We start from the raw sequence: 19,676 nt of genomic DNA, 5'->3' as shown, positions 1-19,676 counted from the left end.
ATAAGGTTATTCCTATTGGAGCACTTATGACTTGAAATCCTATCTTTGGCTCTCTGTGTAGTTTCACCCATATATGCCAACCCACATGGACATTTAATCAAATAGATGACCAAGCTTGTATCACATGTGTAATGTCCCAAGACATTTAATCTTCTCCCAGTACATGGATGGGTAAAGGTGGAGCCCTTTTTCATATTCCCGCACTGAGCAGAATTGAGGCAAGTGAAAAAACCTGGGTTCTAGCTTCCTGTAATTGTGATCAGTATGCTGCGTTTTTGGGGACTTAAATCTGAGTGAACTAGTTTGTCCCGGACATCATAGGCATTTGTGAAAAAAGTTTTGGGTAATTTCTATTCACTAAATGCCAATGTCGAATTATAATCTGCCTGATCTCCTGGGAGTTCAAGGTGTAGGTGGTGACACATGGTATGCGACAAAGTTATGTTGGTTGTCTGACTTTTTGTTTGAGAAGGGCTTATCTATCCATAGCTGCATCTTTTGCAATATGGGTTTCAATATCCGATCAGGGAAGCCTCTTTGTTTAAATTTCGAGGCCATTTCTTGAACCCTGATTTCACTGACCGATTTCACAAACGATTTATTTAGCCCGTATAGCTTGCGAAAGAGACGGTGAGTTGATTAATGATGGTGCATGGCAGCTAGTGTAATGTAAATCTATTTTTGTCTGGAGGTTTGCTGTAGAGGTCACAACTTAATTTTAAAGAGATTACCTATATTTGGACATCCATAAAGTGTATTTTAGATGGACTAGCTTCTAATGACAGACAAACTGAACCGACTGATCTTTTGATATCTGCAATGAATAAAGAAAGTTCGTCATGAGCGTCATTCAGGATCATAATAATATCATCAATATATCTAAGATATAACTGAACCTTGGAAAAGAGAGGATAGTTCTAAACATATAAATCTTCAAAACAATTCATAAAGATAATAGCATACGTAGGTATCACATTACAACCCATAGCGGTACCAGAGATTTGTTCGTAATATATGTGTCACCAAAGAGGAAACAGTTATTGATGAGTACAAAGTCCAAGAGGTCCATTATGAAAGTCACCTCATTATCCGTGAAGGTTCCTGCAGTCTTTATGGTGTTGAAGACTGCCTGGATACCTTCAGTATGTGGGATACTGGTATACAGACTAGCAACATCCATGGCGGTAAGTAGGCTTTTGCTCAGATCACTTGAAAAACTCTTTAATATCCTTCAGGAAGGATAGGGCTACTTGGGCAAAAAGTCTGAGAAGAGCATCTAAGAAGATGGCAGCAGGTTGAAAAAGGGAATCAGTGCCAGAAACAATAGGTCAGCCTGGCGGATTCCAGAGGATTTTATTTATTTTGGGCAGGATATACAATACAGGTGTATGGGGATCCTTGGGAACAGCACGCATATTTTGACAAAGGGAGACGTACTGCCGACATGATAGAAATGTATGAGGAGGAGCGATTGTAGTAACGATCGCTCATCCCCATGCATTTTTCCTTGTTAAAGGAGCAAACGAGTGCCGATCAACGAGCAGTTTGTAAGAGGACCCTTAGGGCTTATGCACACTGGCATGTAGCATGTACAACTCCTTTAATACGGAGCCCTAAAGCCTCAATGAACTGTCTTACAGGCTACGGACTCCGTGTTTACAGAGATATTAACTCCTAGAAGCAGTTCTTCTAGAGGTGAGAGTCTCGGTATATAAGAAATCCGATGGAATGTTTTAATAAAAATTTTCCGGCAGATTCCATACGAAATTGTAGGCATATGGAGGAACAGAAGAAGGTTAAAGTCTACAAACCCTGTGTAGTGCGATCCTGCAGTAATATTCTCTTCCATTTCTCTCTTACTTCTTGTAAACATGCATTTTCTAGATTAGCATGACGTAGGGGATATATGTAAAAGAGGATGACTGCAGGATCATACTGTATATAGGTGTCACGGCGCGGGGTGTGGACCGACTGGGCCGTACCGCGTAGTGGGATAGCAGCTGGCCAAGCAGGTACAGTACAAAGTCTATAGTCCAGAAAGGGTACCTGAGGCAATGTAGACAGTAGCGGTCATTCAGGCTGAAGATAAGGCACCGGCAGTAGACGGACAACCGGTGGGATGTGACACAGTGGATGCAGCGGAAGTCACAACTTGACTTCAACTCTATATGGCACAGAGGCACGGTAGCACAGGATACAGTGTACAGGCAGCAGGAACGGGTAACACTGGGAACTGGAAAACACTAGGAGACGATTTGCAAGACAAACTTTAGGTACACAACAAAGCTCAAGCAATGATCAAGAGAGCAGAGCCCTTTTTATAGTCCAGCAGCATTCTGGACTGATTGCAGACTTCCTTCCTTTAAGGCCATGCACGCGAGGGCACGCGCGCCCTGCGGGAGACAGTCTCAGATCCAGGAAGTGAGTGCCGGCGTCTCACAGGAGGGAGACGCCGCAGAGAACTCACGTGTCCATGGCCGCGGCCGTCATAGGGTAAGTCAGAATGACGGGCCGCGGCCATAGACGTAACAATAGGTTTACATTTACTCTGTCAACTTGGAGACACATATGTCTGCATAGGAACTGTAGACACAAAAGGGTAGAACATTTTTAATCACGATTATTTGCAAAGTTGCTTTATTAGTTTTAGCTGCATGACTTATGGTATGTTTGATGTTTTTGCTATCTATGACCTCCCACCACCAGTAACCCAATAAGGGACCACAACTTGAAATTGGTGTAAAGGCAGCAGCCATTTATTAAATACATAAAATATAAAAATGCAATCAAATAGCATAACCATAATATAACAAACATTTTATAAATTAACATCCTGCACTATTCTGCAAACATTCCCCTATTAAAGGATCCTTGAAGGCACTTCAAGCATTATATTTTAACTCCATTCTTTCCTTGTCAGGTCAGGAACTTATTGCCCTACAGCCGTACTGCACCTGACCGGAGGGCACCAACCATCTCCAAGACCTACCCTTCCTGGGGACCCTGCCCATCAGGAATAAATAAAACAAGCTGGGTAACCACTCCCAGCCCCTACAATACTGCACAGGGTTAAATGCCCCGAGTTCTTTTACAACAATCTTATATGTTGTTCTCCTTCTTCCCATTCCGTGCCTTTAAAGACCCCTCCTTCTACCGCAAACGCCACTGTGACAAATCACAACTCCACCTGCCGCAACATAAAGAGAGAAAATAAGGGAGGGCGGGCGGGAATATTCCTTCTTCTGTTGTCCAGCGGGAAAGAGTGCTGCCTCTATCCCACCAGGGCTTATATACCCCATACTCCTCCCTCATCTTAAAGATCCACCCCTATGCCAAACCCCCTTTTCCTTAGCACTTTAACCCCCTTTCAACTTAGCCCCTAACTATAGCTATACCCAAACCACCTTGTCATGCGCTCTCTCCATTACGCCTGCGCCTACATTACGTTGGGCTTACTTGACTTAAAGAGGCTCTGTCACCACATTATGGATGCCCTATATTCTACATAATGTGATCGGCACTGTAATGTAGATTACAGCAGTGTTTTTTATTTAGAAAAACGATAATTTTTGACGGAGTTATGACCTATATTAGCTTTATGCTAATGAGTTTCTTAATGGACAACTGGGCGTGTTTTACTTTTTGACCAAGTGGGCGTTATGGAGAAAAGTGTATGACGCTGACCAATCAGCGTCATACACTTCTCTCCATTCATTTACACAGCACATAGTGATCTAGCTAGATCACTATGTGCAGCCACATACACACACACATTAACGTTACTCAAGTGTCCTGACAGTGAATATACATCACTACCAGCCAGGACGTGATGTCTATTCAGAATCCTGACACTTTGGTAACATTTGTGTGAGATTTACAGCAAGGCAAGCGCAATTTCGCGAGATTACGCTGTAAACTGTCATTTAAAATTAGCTTACGCTTGCTGTGCTGTAAATCAACCACAAACGTTACAGAAGTGTCAGGATTCTGAATAGACATCACATCCTGGCTGGTAGTGATGTCTATTCACTGTCAGGACACTTGAGTAACGTTAATGTGTGTGTATGTGACAGCCCATAGTGAACAAAGCAGGATCACTATGTGCTGTGTAAATGAATGGAGAGAAGTGTATGACGCTGATTGGTCAGCATCATACACTTATCTCCACAACGCCCACTTGGTCAAAAAGTAAAACACGCCCAGTTGTCCATTAAGAAAGTCATTAGCATAAAGCTAAAATAGGTCATAACTCCGTCAAAAATGATAGTTTTTCTAAATAAAAAACACTGCTGCAATCTACATTACAGTGCCGATCACATTATATAGAAGATAGGGCACTTATAATGTGGTGACAGAGCCTATTTAAGGTATGTTTGATGTTTTTGCTATCTATGACCTCCCACCACCAGTAACCCAATAAGGGACAACAACTTGAAATTGGTGTAAAGGTCACAGCAGCCATTTATTAAATACACAAAATATTCAAATGCAATCAAATAGCATAACCATAATATAACAAACATTTTATAAATTAACATCCTGCACTATTCTGCAAACATTCCACTGTTAAAGGATCCTTGAAGGCACTTCAAGCGTTATATTTTAACTCCATCCTTTCCTTGTCAGGTCTGGAATTTATTGCCCTACAGCTGTACTGCACCTGACCCAAGGGCACCAACCATATCCAAGACCTACCCTTCCTGGGGACCCTGCCCATCAGGAATGTATAAAACAAGTTGGGTAACCACTCCCAGCCCCTACAATACTACACAGGGTTAAATGCCCCGAGTTCTTTTACAACAATCTTATATGTTGTTCTCCTTCTTCCCATTCCGTGCCTTTAAAGACCCCTCCTCCTACCGCCATGACATTCATGTGTGACACTTTACACATGGACATCCCTCCACAACTGTAGGGCTTTTTCCAAACCGTCCCGAATGCCCAGAGTCCACATGTCCAACCCCACATCATTTAAGTGCACCCCGTCAGACCGAAGAAAGTCGACCTCGGCCCCCTCGAATTCCCTATGGCGCACCATCACACCACCATTGCGAGCGACAAACTTTCCCACTACTTTTTTCACCTTCGCCCTAGCTCGGTTCAGAATGTGCACTGAACGGGCTTGTCTCCACGCCCTGCGGGCAACAATGTCTGACAATACAATGATCAGACCAGGAAATGAGGACCACAAACACAAAAGGTCCAGCTTGACATCCCTCATCAAATCCCTGGATGACCTTTTTCCCAAATCATTCCCGCCAATGTGAATGACCAAAATATCAGGTGCCCTATCCAAACCTGAATAAAACTGAAGCTCTGCCAACAGCCTGCACCAAAGCATGCCCCTCAAACCCAACCATCTGACCTGAACGTCGTACTGGGCGAAGCCCAACTGACGTCCAGCCGGGCGAACATCAGCCCGAACACCTCCCCAGTGCACGTAGGAGTGCCCCATTATCCATACCAAGCAGGGGCCTGCACCTAAAATGAAATACATAACAAGAGTAAGGTAATGCAAATCAACCACACCTGTAACATAACTCTCCTCTCCCCAACCGCCCTAAAGCAAATGAGGCCGGATATAAATCCTATATCTGTCTGACTCCCACCTACCTATCCTTTTAACCATAGCCAGGGATAAACCCCACCTAGGCGCTTCCGTAGCTGCGCCAATTCTAAACGAATGAGAGATATATTCCGATCCCACCCACCCAGACAACAGGATACATTTTAGAGAAACCTGCACAAATTGATATTTTGACAGCGACAGACCATCCGCATGAACCAACAAAGATACCGGCCCCTCAGGCCTAACTGACACAAAATCTTGAAAACAGCGAACCGGGCATACCCTAGACCCTGGTAACGCCTGTAGGTGCACCAAAAAACATCTCCCCGCTTGGTCTGTCTTTGATCTGCGGAGCAAGTATGACATGGAGGACGCTTTCAATGCAACATCTATGAACAATAAACCCCCAGACACCCGCTTACTTGCCGCCACCAACTCTGATATACGGAACGCCACAAAGAAAGCTAAAGAAAAAGCCAGCGTAAACAATTGAACTTCAAACCCCCACACACAAACAGCCTGCATATGCCCACAAAGAGATTCCAAGAGATCAAAAGATACCGGTTTCCTATAATCCCTAAACACGGAACCCCTCTGAAAACCCTTCATCGCCTGCCTAACCAAAAAGTCTAAACCAAAAAGCTAGTGCCGACAATCGCCTAGACACCCCCGAAGCCGACACCCCCTCACTGTAAGAATTACCTATAAAGTACAACAAGCATGCCAACCGATCCCGGCATCAATACTCACCTGCGCACTCCCTAACAAGGCTTCCCAAACCGCACTGTACCCCTTCCACGTAGCCCCACTAACTGACCGTCTAATTAACGACATCGCCACCGTCATTTCACCTTTCAAAGATGCTCTGGGCAAGCAATGCCGTGAGTCTCTTCCCCCGGCGCCAGCAGACGAAACATGTCCCACTGTTGACGAGAAAGGGAATCAGCCACAGAATTGAGCACCCCTGGAACATGAACTGCTACAAAATGCGAATTCAGCACAAGCCCCCTCAAAACCAAATGCCGAAATAATCGCACAACTGGAGGGGAATTCGCCGTTTGCGCATCGATGGCCTGAACCACTCCCAAATTATCACACACAAAACGCACTCTCCTATCTCTCAAACAATCACCCCAGATTTCCGCAGCCACCACTATCGGGAACAGTTCCAACAAAGCTAAATTATGGACAAACCCACATTCTTGTCATGCACTAGGCCAGACACCCGCGCACCGCTGCCCCTGGAAATACGCCCCAAAACCACAAGCACCTGACGCATCCGTAAAGAGTTCCAAATCCACACTAGATACAGGCCTATCCATAAGAACAGACCGGCCGTTGTAGCTTTGCAAAAATTCCCCCCATACCAACAAATCTGCTTTCAACTCACAGGGCGACCTAACGAAATGATGTGGAGAACGAACCCCCGCAGTGGCACTAGCCAACCGCCTATAAAAAAACCCGCCCCATTGGCATAATCCGACATGCAAAATTCAAACGTCCCAACAAGGACTGCAAGTCCCGTAACGGAATCTTCTATATACGTAACGCACGCGCCACCAAATCTCTAAATTCCAGCAATTTATCCTCAGGCAAACGACATTCCATTCTGTCTGAGTTTATAATGATCCCCAGAAACTTGATGACCGTTGTAGGTCCCTCAGATTTCTTGGGCGCCAGCGGCACACCAAAGTCACTCGCCACCTTTTCCATAGCATGAAGCAACCCTGTACACACATACGTAGCTGGAGGACCGATGAACAAAAAATCGTCGAGATAGTGCAACGCCGACGGCACCTGCGCCTCCCGCCGAACCACCCATTCCAAAAATGAGCTAAACATCTCAAAATAAGCGCAGGAAATCGAGCAGCCCATTGGGAGGCAACTATCAACGAAATATCCCCACTGCCAACAACAACCCAACAATCAAAAACTCTCCGGGTGCACTGGCAACAAACGAAACGCGGCTTCAATGTCGGTTTTTGTCAAAAGAGAGCCCTTTCCGCACTTGCGAACCCAAATGACTGCAGCCTAGAAAGAAGTATAACTAACTGCGCACAGGTTAGGATCAATGCCATCATTCACAGACTCCCCTTCAGGATAAGACAGGTGATGTATAAGGCGGAATTTGTTAACCTCCTTCTTTGGAACCAAACCCAGAGGGGAAACCCGCAAACCAGGAACAGGGGGGGGGGGGGACGGGCCAGCTTTGCAGCCCAAAGCCACCTCTTTCATCAATTTTTCTGTAACTAAATCGGGGCGCGCTAAGGCAGACGACAAGTTCCGTGACACCCCCTCCCGGACCGTAGAATTACAAGGAATCTGAAAACCCTCTGCAAAACCCCGAAACAACAAATCCGCCACCTTCTTATTTGGGTACACCCTTAAAAATGGAAGCATCCTTTCCACCCTCACTGGCGTCACCCCTCTTCTGCTCAGCATCTCCCAGTTTGCTCTTATGCTTCGTGAAGCATCTGGACAAACCATGGGCGCCTCCGTAACCGGAGCCAAATTTACAATGGCCCTCATTGAACTGCCAGCAACATCCTTTTCCAGATGAAGCCGACTGTCTCGTTGCTGACCCTTGACCGCCGGCTGTGTCACGAAAGGGCTGATGCCCCTGTTTTGGAGCCGACATTAACCGCATCCAACGACTAATATCCTTGTGATCCCATCTCAAGGAAGGCCGCACCGCCTTCCGCTGACAAAATTGGTCGTCGTACCTCTACCATGCGTTACCCCAATACACCCTGTACGCCTCCCCCGCCGAATCCATGTAACAAAACAGCGCTGAGCAATTCTCCGGCGCCTTTTCGCCCACCATGCTAGCCAAAATTGCGAAGGCCTGAAGCAAATTCGCAAACGTACGAGGAATCAACCGATAACGACGCCGCTCCTCTTCCTCCTTTTTACTCTCGTCCGGTTTCCACCGGTCCAGATTAAACTTTTCCAATGGCAACAAAGCAAAAATGTCCACGTATTCATCCTTCCATATCTTCTCTCTAATCTCTGATTTCAAATGTGCCCCAAGCGGGCCCTCAAAGCACACATACACCTCGCCTCTCGCTGCGTCAGCCAAACGCACGTCATCCATCACCTTCTTGGACGTACCAGCCTCCCCATCAACAGACTTATCCACATCCACCACAGCCCCCGCACCATGCTCCACCACACTAGCAACTGCAATCCTAGCCGCACACATACCTTCACACACCTCAAAAGCAGCACCCCACACCCTCGCCGGGGACTGACCTACCTCCCCCACACTTTTACTAAAAAATTCCTGCATACCCTTAAAAAACAACTGCATATTAAACACAGAAAACATTCCCCCCACATCCCCCCCACCCGCCCCCAGAACAGAAGTAGTGGTAGACTCACTCAGCCGTCCCTGAGGTGACCTCCCAGCGGCCGTCTCCATGGATCCAGACGGTCTCTCATCCGATCGCGGTGTTCCAGGGGGGTCATGGTCCAGCACCACCCTAGCCCCGCAGCTCGTAGATGTCCTGGCTGAAGTAGCACAAGGCCCAGTCGACACCGGCCCGTCCAAAGTGCCACCACCTGCTTCTGGCGTGGCATAAAGAGACAAGCAGTCCCCTCTCCCAGGATCATCTGTATCCGCAAAGCTATCCTCCGAATCCTCTGCATCTCCCGACAACAAGTCCTGGGGAAGATGGCCACCGACCCCCCCCTCACCAGAAGGGGCGACGACGTCAAGACGACTCCCGGATCGGGTACCTCCGGTCCCTGCAGCATGCCTCCCTGCTCCAGCAGGAGGCGACGATCTCCTCTCCAAAGAGCCTGTCTGCCGCACCCAGCGGGCCGCTCATGCATGCCCTGACTCCGTCTGCTGAGCTCCTCCAGCGCCCAGCACATCAGCGCTGGAGAGTGCCGTCACTTTCGGTCCCCCGCCACTTCCGGTCTGGACGTTGAAGACAGGAGGAGGGAGGATGGCCGCTGCCCAACTCCTCCTGCCACCTCCAATCCCACCCGCCTGCCGGGATTCCTCCCTGACCTCCTAGCCCCCAAGCATGGCGCCTGCTTAGGAACCGGAGGAGGAGGGTCCCTGGTGGGGCTCTCACAGCGCCGACGGGACTGAGGATTTACCTCAGGGGAATGCCACTCCGGAGGCCTACAACGTCGACTCCTGTGTCCCTCCACACCCGAAACTCCAGCCGCAAGTACAGGAGGCAGAGCCCCAGCAAAGTGGTGTTCCAGCCAGGGCCATGCAGCAGCGCCGCATCTCGAATCCTGGTCATCATGGACTCCAGGGAACCATCCATGCTGAAGGTAAGTTAAACACACTACACTGCACTGCACTGAAAATTCCTTATTCTGTTGTCCGGCGGGAAAGTGGGCTGCCTCTATCCCACCAGGGCTTATATACCCCATACTCCTCCCTCAACTTAAAGATCCACCCCTATGCCAAACCTCCTTCTGCTTATCCCTTTAACCCCCTTCCAACTTAGCCTCTAACTATAGCTATACCCAAACCACCTTGTCATGCTCTCTCTCCATTACGCCAGCGCCTACATTACGTTGGGCTTACTTTGTAGCAAAAAAAAAAAGTTGTTTGCAAAAATGGCCATATCTTTTAAGAAAGTGCAGAATACAGAAGTACAGAATAGTATGCTATTTTCACTTGATATGCTAGCCCACACATTTTTAAAAAATTAATGTTACTTTTTATGATGCATCAGCAATGGTGAGCCATGTCATGTGATAAATATAGGAAGTATAGACTTGCTGCAGAATGGTATCCAGGTCTGCTTTTGTAGTAAATTTCTCTAACACACTAAGGCCTCATGCACACGACGGTATTTTTTCCCACCCGTAAATACTGGCGTAAATACGGGTCCGGTGTCACACGTATTCCACCCGTTTTGCACCAGTATTTACGAACCCGTGCCCGTAAATATGGGTCCGGTGTCACCCGTATTCCACCCGTATTTACGGGCACGTTTTTGGCGGCAAAATAGCACTGCACAAATCGGCAGCCCCTTCTCTCTATCAGTGCAGGATAGAGAGAAGGGACAGCCTTTTCTGTAATAAAAGTTAAAGAAATTCATACTTACCCGGCCGTTGTCTTGGTGACGCGTCCCTCTCTTCACATCCAGCCCGACATCCCTGGATGACGCGGCAGTCCATGTGACCGCTGCAGCCTGTGATTGACCTGTGATTGGCTGCAGCGGTCACATGGCCTGAAACGTCATCCAGGACGTCGGGCCGGATGTCGAGAGGGACGCGTCACCAAGGCAACGGGCGGGAGACCGGACTGGAGGAAGCAGGAAGTTCTCGGTAAGTATGAAAGTCTTTTATTTTTATTTTTTACAGGTTTATACTGATCGGTAGTCACTGTCCAGGGTGCTGAAAGAGTTACTGCCGATCAGTTAACTCTTTCAGCTCCCTGGACAGTGACTATTTACTGACGTCGCTTAGCAACGCTGCCGTAATGACGGGTGCACACATGTAGCCACCCGTCATTACGAGAGCTCCATAGACTTCTATGGACTGTCCGTGCCGTTATTACGGCCTGAAATAGGACATGTTCTATCTTTTTCAACGGCACGGGCACCTTCCCGTGAGAAAACGGGAAGGCACCCGTCGCCAATAGAAGTCTATGAGCCCGTTATTAGGGGTCGTAATTACGACCCGTAATAACGGGAGTTTTTACGGTCGTGTGCATGAGGCCTAAGAATCACTGAAAAATTGAACAAACATCATAGTAATTTATATGTAATATAAATTCCACAGTCAGCAAATTTCAGTATGCAATGTAGAAACAAACTTAAAATATAGTTGTTGAATCTATTCATAATAGAGATGAGGGAATTTTCCCAAATTTGTTTTGGGTCAGATTCGGACAAATCGGCCGCCCGATTAGATTAGGTCGAATAAATTTGTTGCGAATCTAAAGTGCCCTGAAAACCTGTGCCTGACTCTTTGATGTCTTCTAGGACTGTATCCAAGTAAAAAGCAACCCCTTTTAAGCTCTTTAATGCCAAGCCAGCAGGTAATGTTATAGTGACATCAATATATATGGGTAGAGGGAGGTATAACCGCAGTTCATTTCGGTAAGGCTACCCGAAAGTAATTATGGGGAAGCCCTCCTGAGGTCGAGTGATCCTTTTTGTAATCTGTGAAACGGAGTCCGACGCTCACGGATAATCACTATTGTGCTGCGATTCGTACACCATGAACCACTAAAGTTTTGGAATCACTGATGAAGGCCCCCAGGTCTGCCATCTTTGTACTCGTATGAAGCCCTGCCAGATAGTGTCAGTATCACGACATACTGCAAGAGGGGGTAAAAAAGTAAAAAACAGTAAAAAAAAATAAAAAATGTAAAAAACATTAAAATAAAAATAACGTTTTTTGAATAAATAAAAAACAAAAAAATAAAGTTAAAAAAAAAACACTTTTCCCATTTTCCCTTAAGTACAATGTAAACATTTTTTTAAATGAACATAACTGGTATCGAGGTATCCATAAAAATCAGAACTATTACAATATATAATTATTTAGTCTGCACGGTGAACGCCATAAAAAATTAAAACCGCCAGTATCGCTGTTTTTTGGTCACTACATCTCCCACAAAAAATGCAATAAACAGTGATCAAAATGTCTCATGTACCGCAAAATGGGACCAATATAAACTATAGCTCGCCCCGCAAAAAAAGTTATGACTCTCAGAATATGGTGACAAAACTCAAATTTAATTTTTACCTATCAGTTGTTTCCTTGTAAAAGTAGTAAAACATAAACAAAGCTATATAAATTTGGTATCACCGTAATTGTATTGACCCGCAGAATAAAGTTAACATGCCGTTTTTACCACACAGTGAATGCCGTAAAAACAAAACCCCCTAAAAGATTGAGGAAGTACTGTTTTTTTCCTATTCCACCCCACAAATAGGAAATTCCTAAAAGGGTTAAGAAACTTTGTGTATGCTGTTTTGAATACTTTGAATACTTTGAGGGATGCAGTTTTAAAAATGGGGGATTTCTAATGTATGGGCATTTGAATTTTTCTTTAAAATGTGAGAAATCGCTGCTAAATATATAAGTCTTGTAACGTCCTAGAAAAATAAAAAAAAGATTTTCAAAAAACTATGCCAACGTAAAGTAGACATATGGGAAATGTTAGTTAGTAACTATTTTGTGTGGTATTACTATCTGTCTTGCAAGCAGATATATTTAAATTTAGAAAAATGCAAATTTTTGCACATTTTCTCAAAATGTTGGTGTTTTTCACAAATAAGCAATGAATGTATCGACCAAATTTTACCTCTGACATAAAGTACAATGTGTCATGAGAAAACTATCTCAGAATCGCTTGGATAAGGGCATGACCACACGTGGCGGATTTCCTCCGCAACTGTCCGCATCAATGCCGCACAGAATCTGTGTTGCAGATTCTGCAGCGGATCTGCACAAAATGTGCAGGAAATTGATGCGGACTAGCTGCTGCGGACTGCGGTAAAAGTACTTCCCTTCTCCCTATCAGTGCAGGATAGAGAGAAGGGACAGCACTTTCCCTTGTGAAAGTCAAAGAAATTCATACTTACTGCCCGTTGTCTTGGTGACGCGTCCCTCCTTCGGCATCCAGCCCGACCTCCCTGGATGACGCGGCAGTCCATGTGACCGCTGCAGCCTGTTATTAGCCTGTGATTGGCTGCAGCCGTCACTTAGACTGAAACGTCATCCTGGGAGGCCGGACTGGAGACAGAAGCAGGGAGTTCTCGGTAAGTACGAACTTCATTTTTTTTTACAGATACATGTATATTGGGATCGGTAGTCACTGTCCCGGGTGCAGAGACAGTTACTGCCGATCGCTTAACTCTTTCAGCACCCTGGACAGTGACTATTTACTGACGTCTCCTAGCAACGCTCCCGTCATTACGGGAGCCCCATTGACTTCCTCAGTCTGGCTGTAGACCTAGAAATACATAGGTCCAGCCAGAATGAAGAAATGTCAAGTTAAAAAAGCAAGACGCATCCGCAGCACACATGACATGTGCATGACAGCTGCGGACTTCATTGCGGAACTTAGAATCTCCATTGAAGTCAATGGAGAAATTCCGCCATGAGTCCGCCACTGCTCCGCAACAGACAGAGCATGCTGCGGACGCCAAATTCCGCTCCGCAGCCTATGCTCCGCAGCGGAATTTTACGCCTCGTCTAAACGAACACTGCTAAATTAAAGTGTAAGTCAATGGACAAACGGCTCCGCTGCGGATTAACGCTGCGGAGTGTCCGCAGCGGAATTTAAGTGAAATTCCGCCACGTGTGAACCCAGCCTAAGTCGTTCCAAAGTTATATTCACATAAAATGAAACATGTCAGATTTGAAAAATGAGGCTCTGTTAGGAAGGTCAAAAGTGGCTGCAGCGAGAAGGGTTTCATATAATGAGCAAATATTTATGCAAAACACTGTTTGTCAAAATATTTTCTCTCAGTCTCAGATTTTTCCCAAATATGTATGAAAAATAAAAAATAATTTGTAGTTAAGGCTATGTTCACACGGGGTATTTTGCCGAGTTTTTTGACGCGGGAGCCGCGTCGCAAAACTCGGCAGAAACGGCCCGAGAACGCCTCCCATTGATTTCAATGGGAGGCGTCGGCGTCTTTTTCCCGCGAGCAGTAAAACTGCCTCGCGGGAAAAAGAAGCGACATGCCCTATCTTCGGGCGCTTCCGCCTCTGACTTCCCATTGACTTCAATGGGAGGCAGGAGAAAGTGTATATCTCGCTGTTTTATGCCCGCGGCGCTCAATGGCCGCGGGCGAAAAACGGCGCGATAATTGCCGCGAAAATCGGCGTGCAGGGAGAGGAATATCTGCCTCAAAGTTCCAAACGGAATTTTGAGGCAGATATTCCTCCCCCAAAATACTCCATGTGAACATAGCCTAACAGTCCTTAAAACTACACCACAGGTTAACATTTATTTACCCTTGTTTACACATTATTTTATATGCAGATAACTCAAATGGTGTCAGAAGTGTTCTTCATTTTCATCTATCTACTGATAAAGACAACCGAGAGGAAATACACCAGGCACATATGTGGTTGTATCTAAAAACTACATCCCGCAACAAGATAACCCTATCAGTGACTTGTAAATTCATGCCTGAGGCCTATTCGATAAAAGGAACAGCCCAGGCTACAGCTGTAAGTGGTGGCTGGTATATGGTTCCTTTACAAATGTGCTCTGGAAAAGCCCTCAACGAGGGAACAGAAAATATGTACATAGAACTGATGTGTCTGGACTGTCAGAATCCGCTTAAAATGGATAATATTAGCCATGTCCATCGTCCATTTTTAGCATTAAAAGTTCACAATAAACAAGAGTACTCTCGAATTCGGAGACATATTACGGAGTGCACTAGTGACATGCAAATTTGTTGCCTGAAAAAATTTTACATTGCCTTTAAAGATATTGGCTGGAATGACTGGATAATTAGCCCAAAGGGTTATTTCATGAATCTATGTGAAGGTAGGTGTCCCGTTCACCTGGCCAGAGCGCCAGGAATTGCAGCGTCAAGTCATACGGCTATATTCAGCCTCATCAAAGCAAACAATGCATATTCTAATCTCAGTCTGTGTTGTGTTCCAACAAAACGAAGGCCTCTCTCATTTCTTTACTTTGACATCAACAACACCATTGTCAAGGCAGACATTCCCGATATGATCGTGGAAAGCTGTGGCTGCACTTAACATGTGTTCATTCACCTCCTTTTTCAAGTGAGCCTGTCGTAAACAGTTTTTAAATTATTTAAATGCATATTCTGTACCTTCCTTTTCATGTTCATCAGCATCAAAAATTGTTGGCACTAGAGGGGAAATCCATAAATTAAAGAGAAAACAGCTGGGAAAAAAATGAGCACACGTGTTATTATTACTTTCATTTACTGCTTTATCAGGTTTTTGATGCCCTGGATATTGCAAGCAGGAAAAGCCAGTAGGTGGAAATTCTTCAGGGCGATATGAGCTAACCCATAAGATGAATGTGGTAATGCACTTTAAGGTCACGTTCAGACGTGGCGGATTTCTGCAGACACTGTCCGCATCAATGAGTTGCAGATTCCGTTGTGCCTTTGCCTAAAATGTGCAGTAAATTGCTGCGGATTAGTCGTTGCGGATTCAGGTGAAGAGTGTATCCTGCTCTCTTTTAAAACATTCCATCTCAGTCTGGGTATAGACCTCGAAACACATAAGTCCAGCCAGAATGATGAAATATCCTGTTGATGAAAGCAATCCGCAACGCAACACACAACATCTGCGGATTTCATTGCGTAATTTTGCAACTCCATTGAAGTCAATGGAGAAATTCCGCCACAAGTACGCATCAAGTCTGCAACAGCCAGTGTATGCTGCGGACACCAAATTCCGCACCGCAGCCTATGGTCCGCAGCGGAGTTGTCCGCAATGTCTGAACGAAGATAACAAAAAAGGTGTGGAAACCAATGGACAAACTGTCTGCTGCGGAATTCCACAACAAAGTGTTTATTTTTGTAAAATGGGTAACTTGAGAGGGGTTACGCCATGGATTCCACAAAGATACTAAATGTGTAGTTGTATTACACTCTAGTAAATGTAACTAACCAGATAAATTATCTTTTGGACATTATTTTACAATTAAAATATTATCAATCTTATGTTGGTTTTACTTTTTGTGATGTAAAAAGCTTTTTTTTTTTTTCCGATATCCCCTGTTATTACAGATTTGTCACATTGAACAGTTTTTGATCTTTGAAGATACATAACCATTTTTTTTGTTGTTGCTCCAATGCACCAAAATAAAACATAAAGAAAGTTTGTAAATGGTCTTGATCAATAATATTCTACTATTTTGTGTCTACAGCTACTATGCAGAGTTATGTGTCTCCATGGTTACAGACCACAAATAAACTCTATGTCTAGTTTGATTCTGCATTTATTAGTCTGTAACCATTGAGATACATAGCTCTACAAATGAGTTGTAGAATTTTTAAACTGAAATCTATTTGCAAAATTGTTTCATTTTGTATTTTAGTTGTAGTGGAGAATCACAAACTTTAAACAAAATCTAATATTCAACAAGTGGAACCTTAATCACTTAACATACAGTAGGTTTAGAATTATTACTGCCTTTATTTGGAGAAAACCTATCACATTGAGCATGGTGCTTTATCTTCAGCATGTTATAGAGCAGGAGGAGCTCAATAGAATGATATAATGTTCTGCGGAAACAGATTCCATATAACCTGACTTTTGTTGATGCTCACTGTGAGTTTTTTGAGTCAAGTAGGTGGTCCTACACAATGATTGACAGCTATCTCTGTATGCACACTCGCACAGTGCAGGCTGCCAATCATGGAGTGAGACTGCCCACTGGACTCAAATGTCCAGTGACCAGGGAAGTAAATTAATAATTGACAATTTTCATTTAATCTCTCCCCGCAAAATTAATAAATCAATCTTCTTAGCCCCTACTGCTTTATAATATGCTGCCCACAAGTAGAACAGCTCACAGATAGAAAAAAAAAGATCCAACAACCAAATCACCCATGTGATTATGCAACTACCCCTTAAATCCTTGCCTCATTTATTGCAACTAAACACTTCCTATAATTTGATAGAAGACTTTCACATCATTGTGACCTATGTCCTATATTTGCCCGTGTTTCGCACAGCACGCACCCATTGAAGTCAATGGGTGCGTGCAAATCGCGCTCGGCACACGGAAGCACTTCCGGGTGCCGCACGTGATTCGCGCAACAGTAGTAAAATAAATGAATGAAAAGCACCTCGTGCTTTTCTGTTTGTAAACATAAAAACAGAGTGTCATAATGATGCCGGCTGCGCGAAAATCACCATATGCTGATGACACACGGACCTTTTGCGCGCGCAAAACGCAGCATTTTTTGCGCGCGCAATACAGACATGTCTGTGTGAATAAGGCCTAAGATTAAAGCACACTGTCACGATTAAAGGAGATTGCAAAAAAGATGAAAACTAATGTGTTGAAATATATTTATAAAACTATATCTGAGGCTCTTTAGTCAACCAAACTATCAGGAAAGTCATAAAGATATTATATTTAAATGGAGGAAACTTGTATCAGTAGTACATTTTCCAACGAGTTACGGGTTTGCCAATATTACTTTGAGGCACAGTCACGTAATATCCCAGAAGAACATCCAAAGTGCTGCTAAAAAGGTATTCATGGTAGTGTAGCAAGGCAAAAACAACTGCTATCCAAGAAAAAACATTTGAAAAAAACCAATATAACATATTTGGGATAATTTTCTAGAGGTAGATTAAAGTGTACCTCCAATTATATAGAAAAAATAATATAGTGCAAGATTTTGCAAAATAATCATTTTTCTATATAACTTGTTTACTGGACTTTGCGACTGCATGTACTAATGTTATCCCCATATTAAGTGTCGCTGATGCATCATTACCCAATTTAATAAACAAATAAAGCAACGAAACCTGTTTCTTGGAGAATGTGGGAATGGCCACAGCTTTATTTAACACAACCAAACATTTTTGTATCACATGGCCCTGAAGTAACCACTTAATTTATTCACATCTCCTGTGATGCCGCCCACTGTGAAGCGGCGCGCATGTAGGTTCTTCTCCGGATTTTACTCTTCAGAGCCTATCTCCGCCTGCTGTGACATCTGAAAAAACTAAGAAAAACCACAGAAACACGCCTACGCAAAGAAAAAAGGCAAGAAGCTGACGAGCCATAAGAGACATGGCAAAGGAAAGCAAAGAAATTAAAAGACAGAGAAACACCATAACCACACACCCAAATTTTACCTAAAGAGGGAGGGCGGGAGGGACGTTTGCAGCTCCAGCAGGTAAGATGGTGAACTGCCCTTGACCTCAACTATTTATCTGCTCCTAACCCCTCCTCTATCCCCTTGTCCCACCAATCCCTGCTCCTGATTTTTCCCGCACTTTTCCCCCCCTTCTTTCCCCCTATCACATACAGTCCCAGGCACTTTCTCTATTTGATTTAGTGCCTCAAGACTGCATGTACTAATGTTATCCCCATATTAAGTGTCGCTGACGCATCATTACCCAATAGCAAGCAGGGTAGCCCGCTCTATGAATTATCAAGGCGTCACAAATAGGCTTCTACCTGGCTATATACGTTGTGCCTCATGACGTACACACTATCCCTCCATGTTTCACTCACTTGCACTCCATTATCCATTTATTTCTATTGAGGCACTTCATTTATTACTGCCCCCTATATTTCACTTATAGTATTACACTTGCACACACACTATTCATTTATTATTTCTTACTACACATCCCATGCACCACACACCACTCCCCTCAAGACTAGTGGGAGTGGCTATTATTATTTAAAGCACCTGCTCGCCCTTTCATCAGCATTTCTGGCCTGGCTGTGTCCATTTGTAAGTATGGCCTTTTTCGGTGTTTTTGTATATGTCCCTGTGTTTTTATCGGTTCTGTTTGTGCATCAGGAACGTTCTGTTCCAGTTTAGGAGTTAGGGACTCGCAAGTCTGGGGATCCTTGTCGTGGATTGCGAGCTTGCGTCCTTTTGGCCAAAATGATTACCAATACCCCAGGTATTTTTCATTATTATGTATATTCGCTTCTCTTGGACACAGCCGGGTCTTTGATGCTGGGAGAGCATGGTGTGTTGTTGTTTGGCATAGCAAGCAGGGTAGCCCGCTCTATGAATTATCAAGGCGTCACAAATAGGCTTCTACCTGGCTATATACGTTGTGCCTCATGACGTACACACTATCCCTCCATGTTTCACTCACTTGCACTCCATTATCCATTTATTTCTATTGAGGCACTTCATTTATTACTGCCCCCTATATTTCACTTATAGTATTACACTTGCACACACACTATTCATTTATTATTTCTTACTACACATCCCATGCACCACACACCACTCCCCTCAAGACTAGTGGGAGTGGCTATTATTATTTAAAGCACCTGCTCGCCCTTTCATCAGCATTTCTGGCCTGGCTGTATCCATTTGTAAGTATGGCCTTTTTCGGTGTTTTTGTATATGTCCCTGTGTTTTTATCGGTTCTGATTACCCAATTTAATAAACAAATAAAGCAA

At 44.4% G+C, this 19,676-nt stretch overlaps 1 protein-coding gene across 1 annotated transcript in view; it reads left to right on the top strand.

Moving 5' to 3' along the window:
- LOC142742359 (inhibin beta C chain-like) overlaps positions 1-16,224 on the top strand; it is a 31,590-nt gene extending 15,366 nt beyond the window's left edge. The window contains exon 3 of the mRNA XM_075851995.1: positions 14,547-16,224. Within this exon, the coding sequence (XP_075708110.1) occupies positions 14,547-15,283 (737 nt within the window). The 3' untranslated portion in view covers positions 15,284-16,224. The remainder of the gene's footprint in view (positions 1-14,546) is intronic.
- Positions 16,225-19,676: the final 3,452 nt, after the last annotated feature.

Source organism: Rhinoderma darwinii, chromosome 2, assembly GCF_050947455.1.
Source record: "Rhinoderma darwinii isolate aRhiDar2 chromosome 2, aRhiDar2.hap1, whole genome shotgun sequence".
In the NCBI taxonomy this organism is placed as follows: domain Eukaryota; kingdom Metazoa; phylum Chordata; class Amphibia; order Anura; family Rhinodermatidae; genus Rhinoderma; species Rhinoderma darwinii.
Note: the sequence above shows the minus strand (reverse complement) of the source record. Positions and strands in the feature narration are given on the sequence as shown.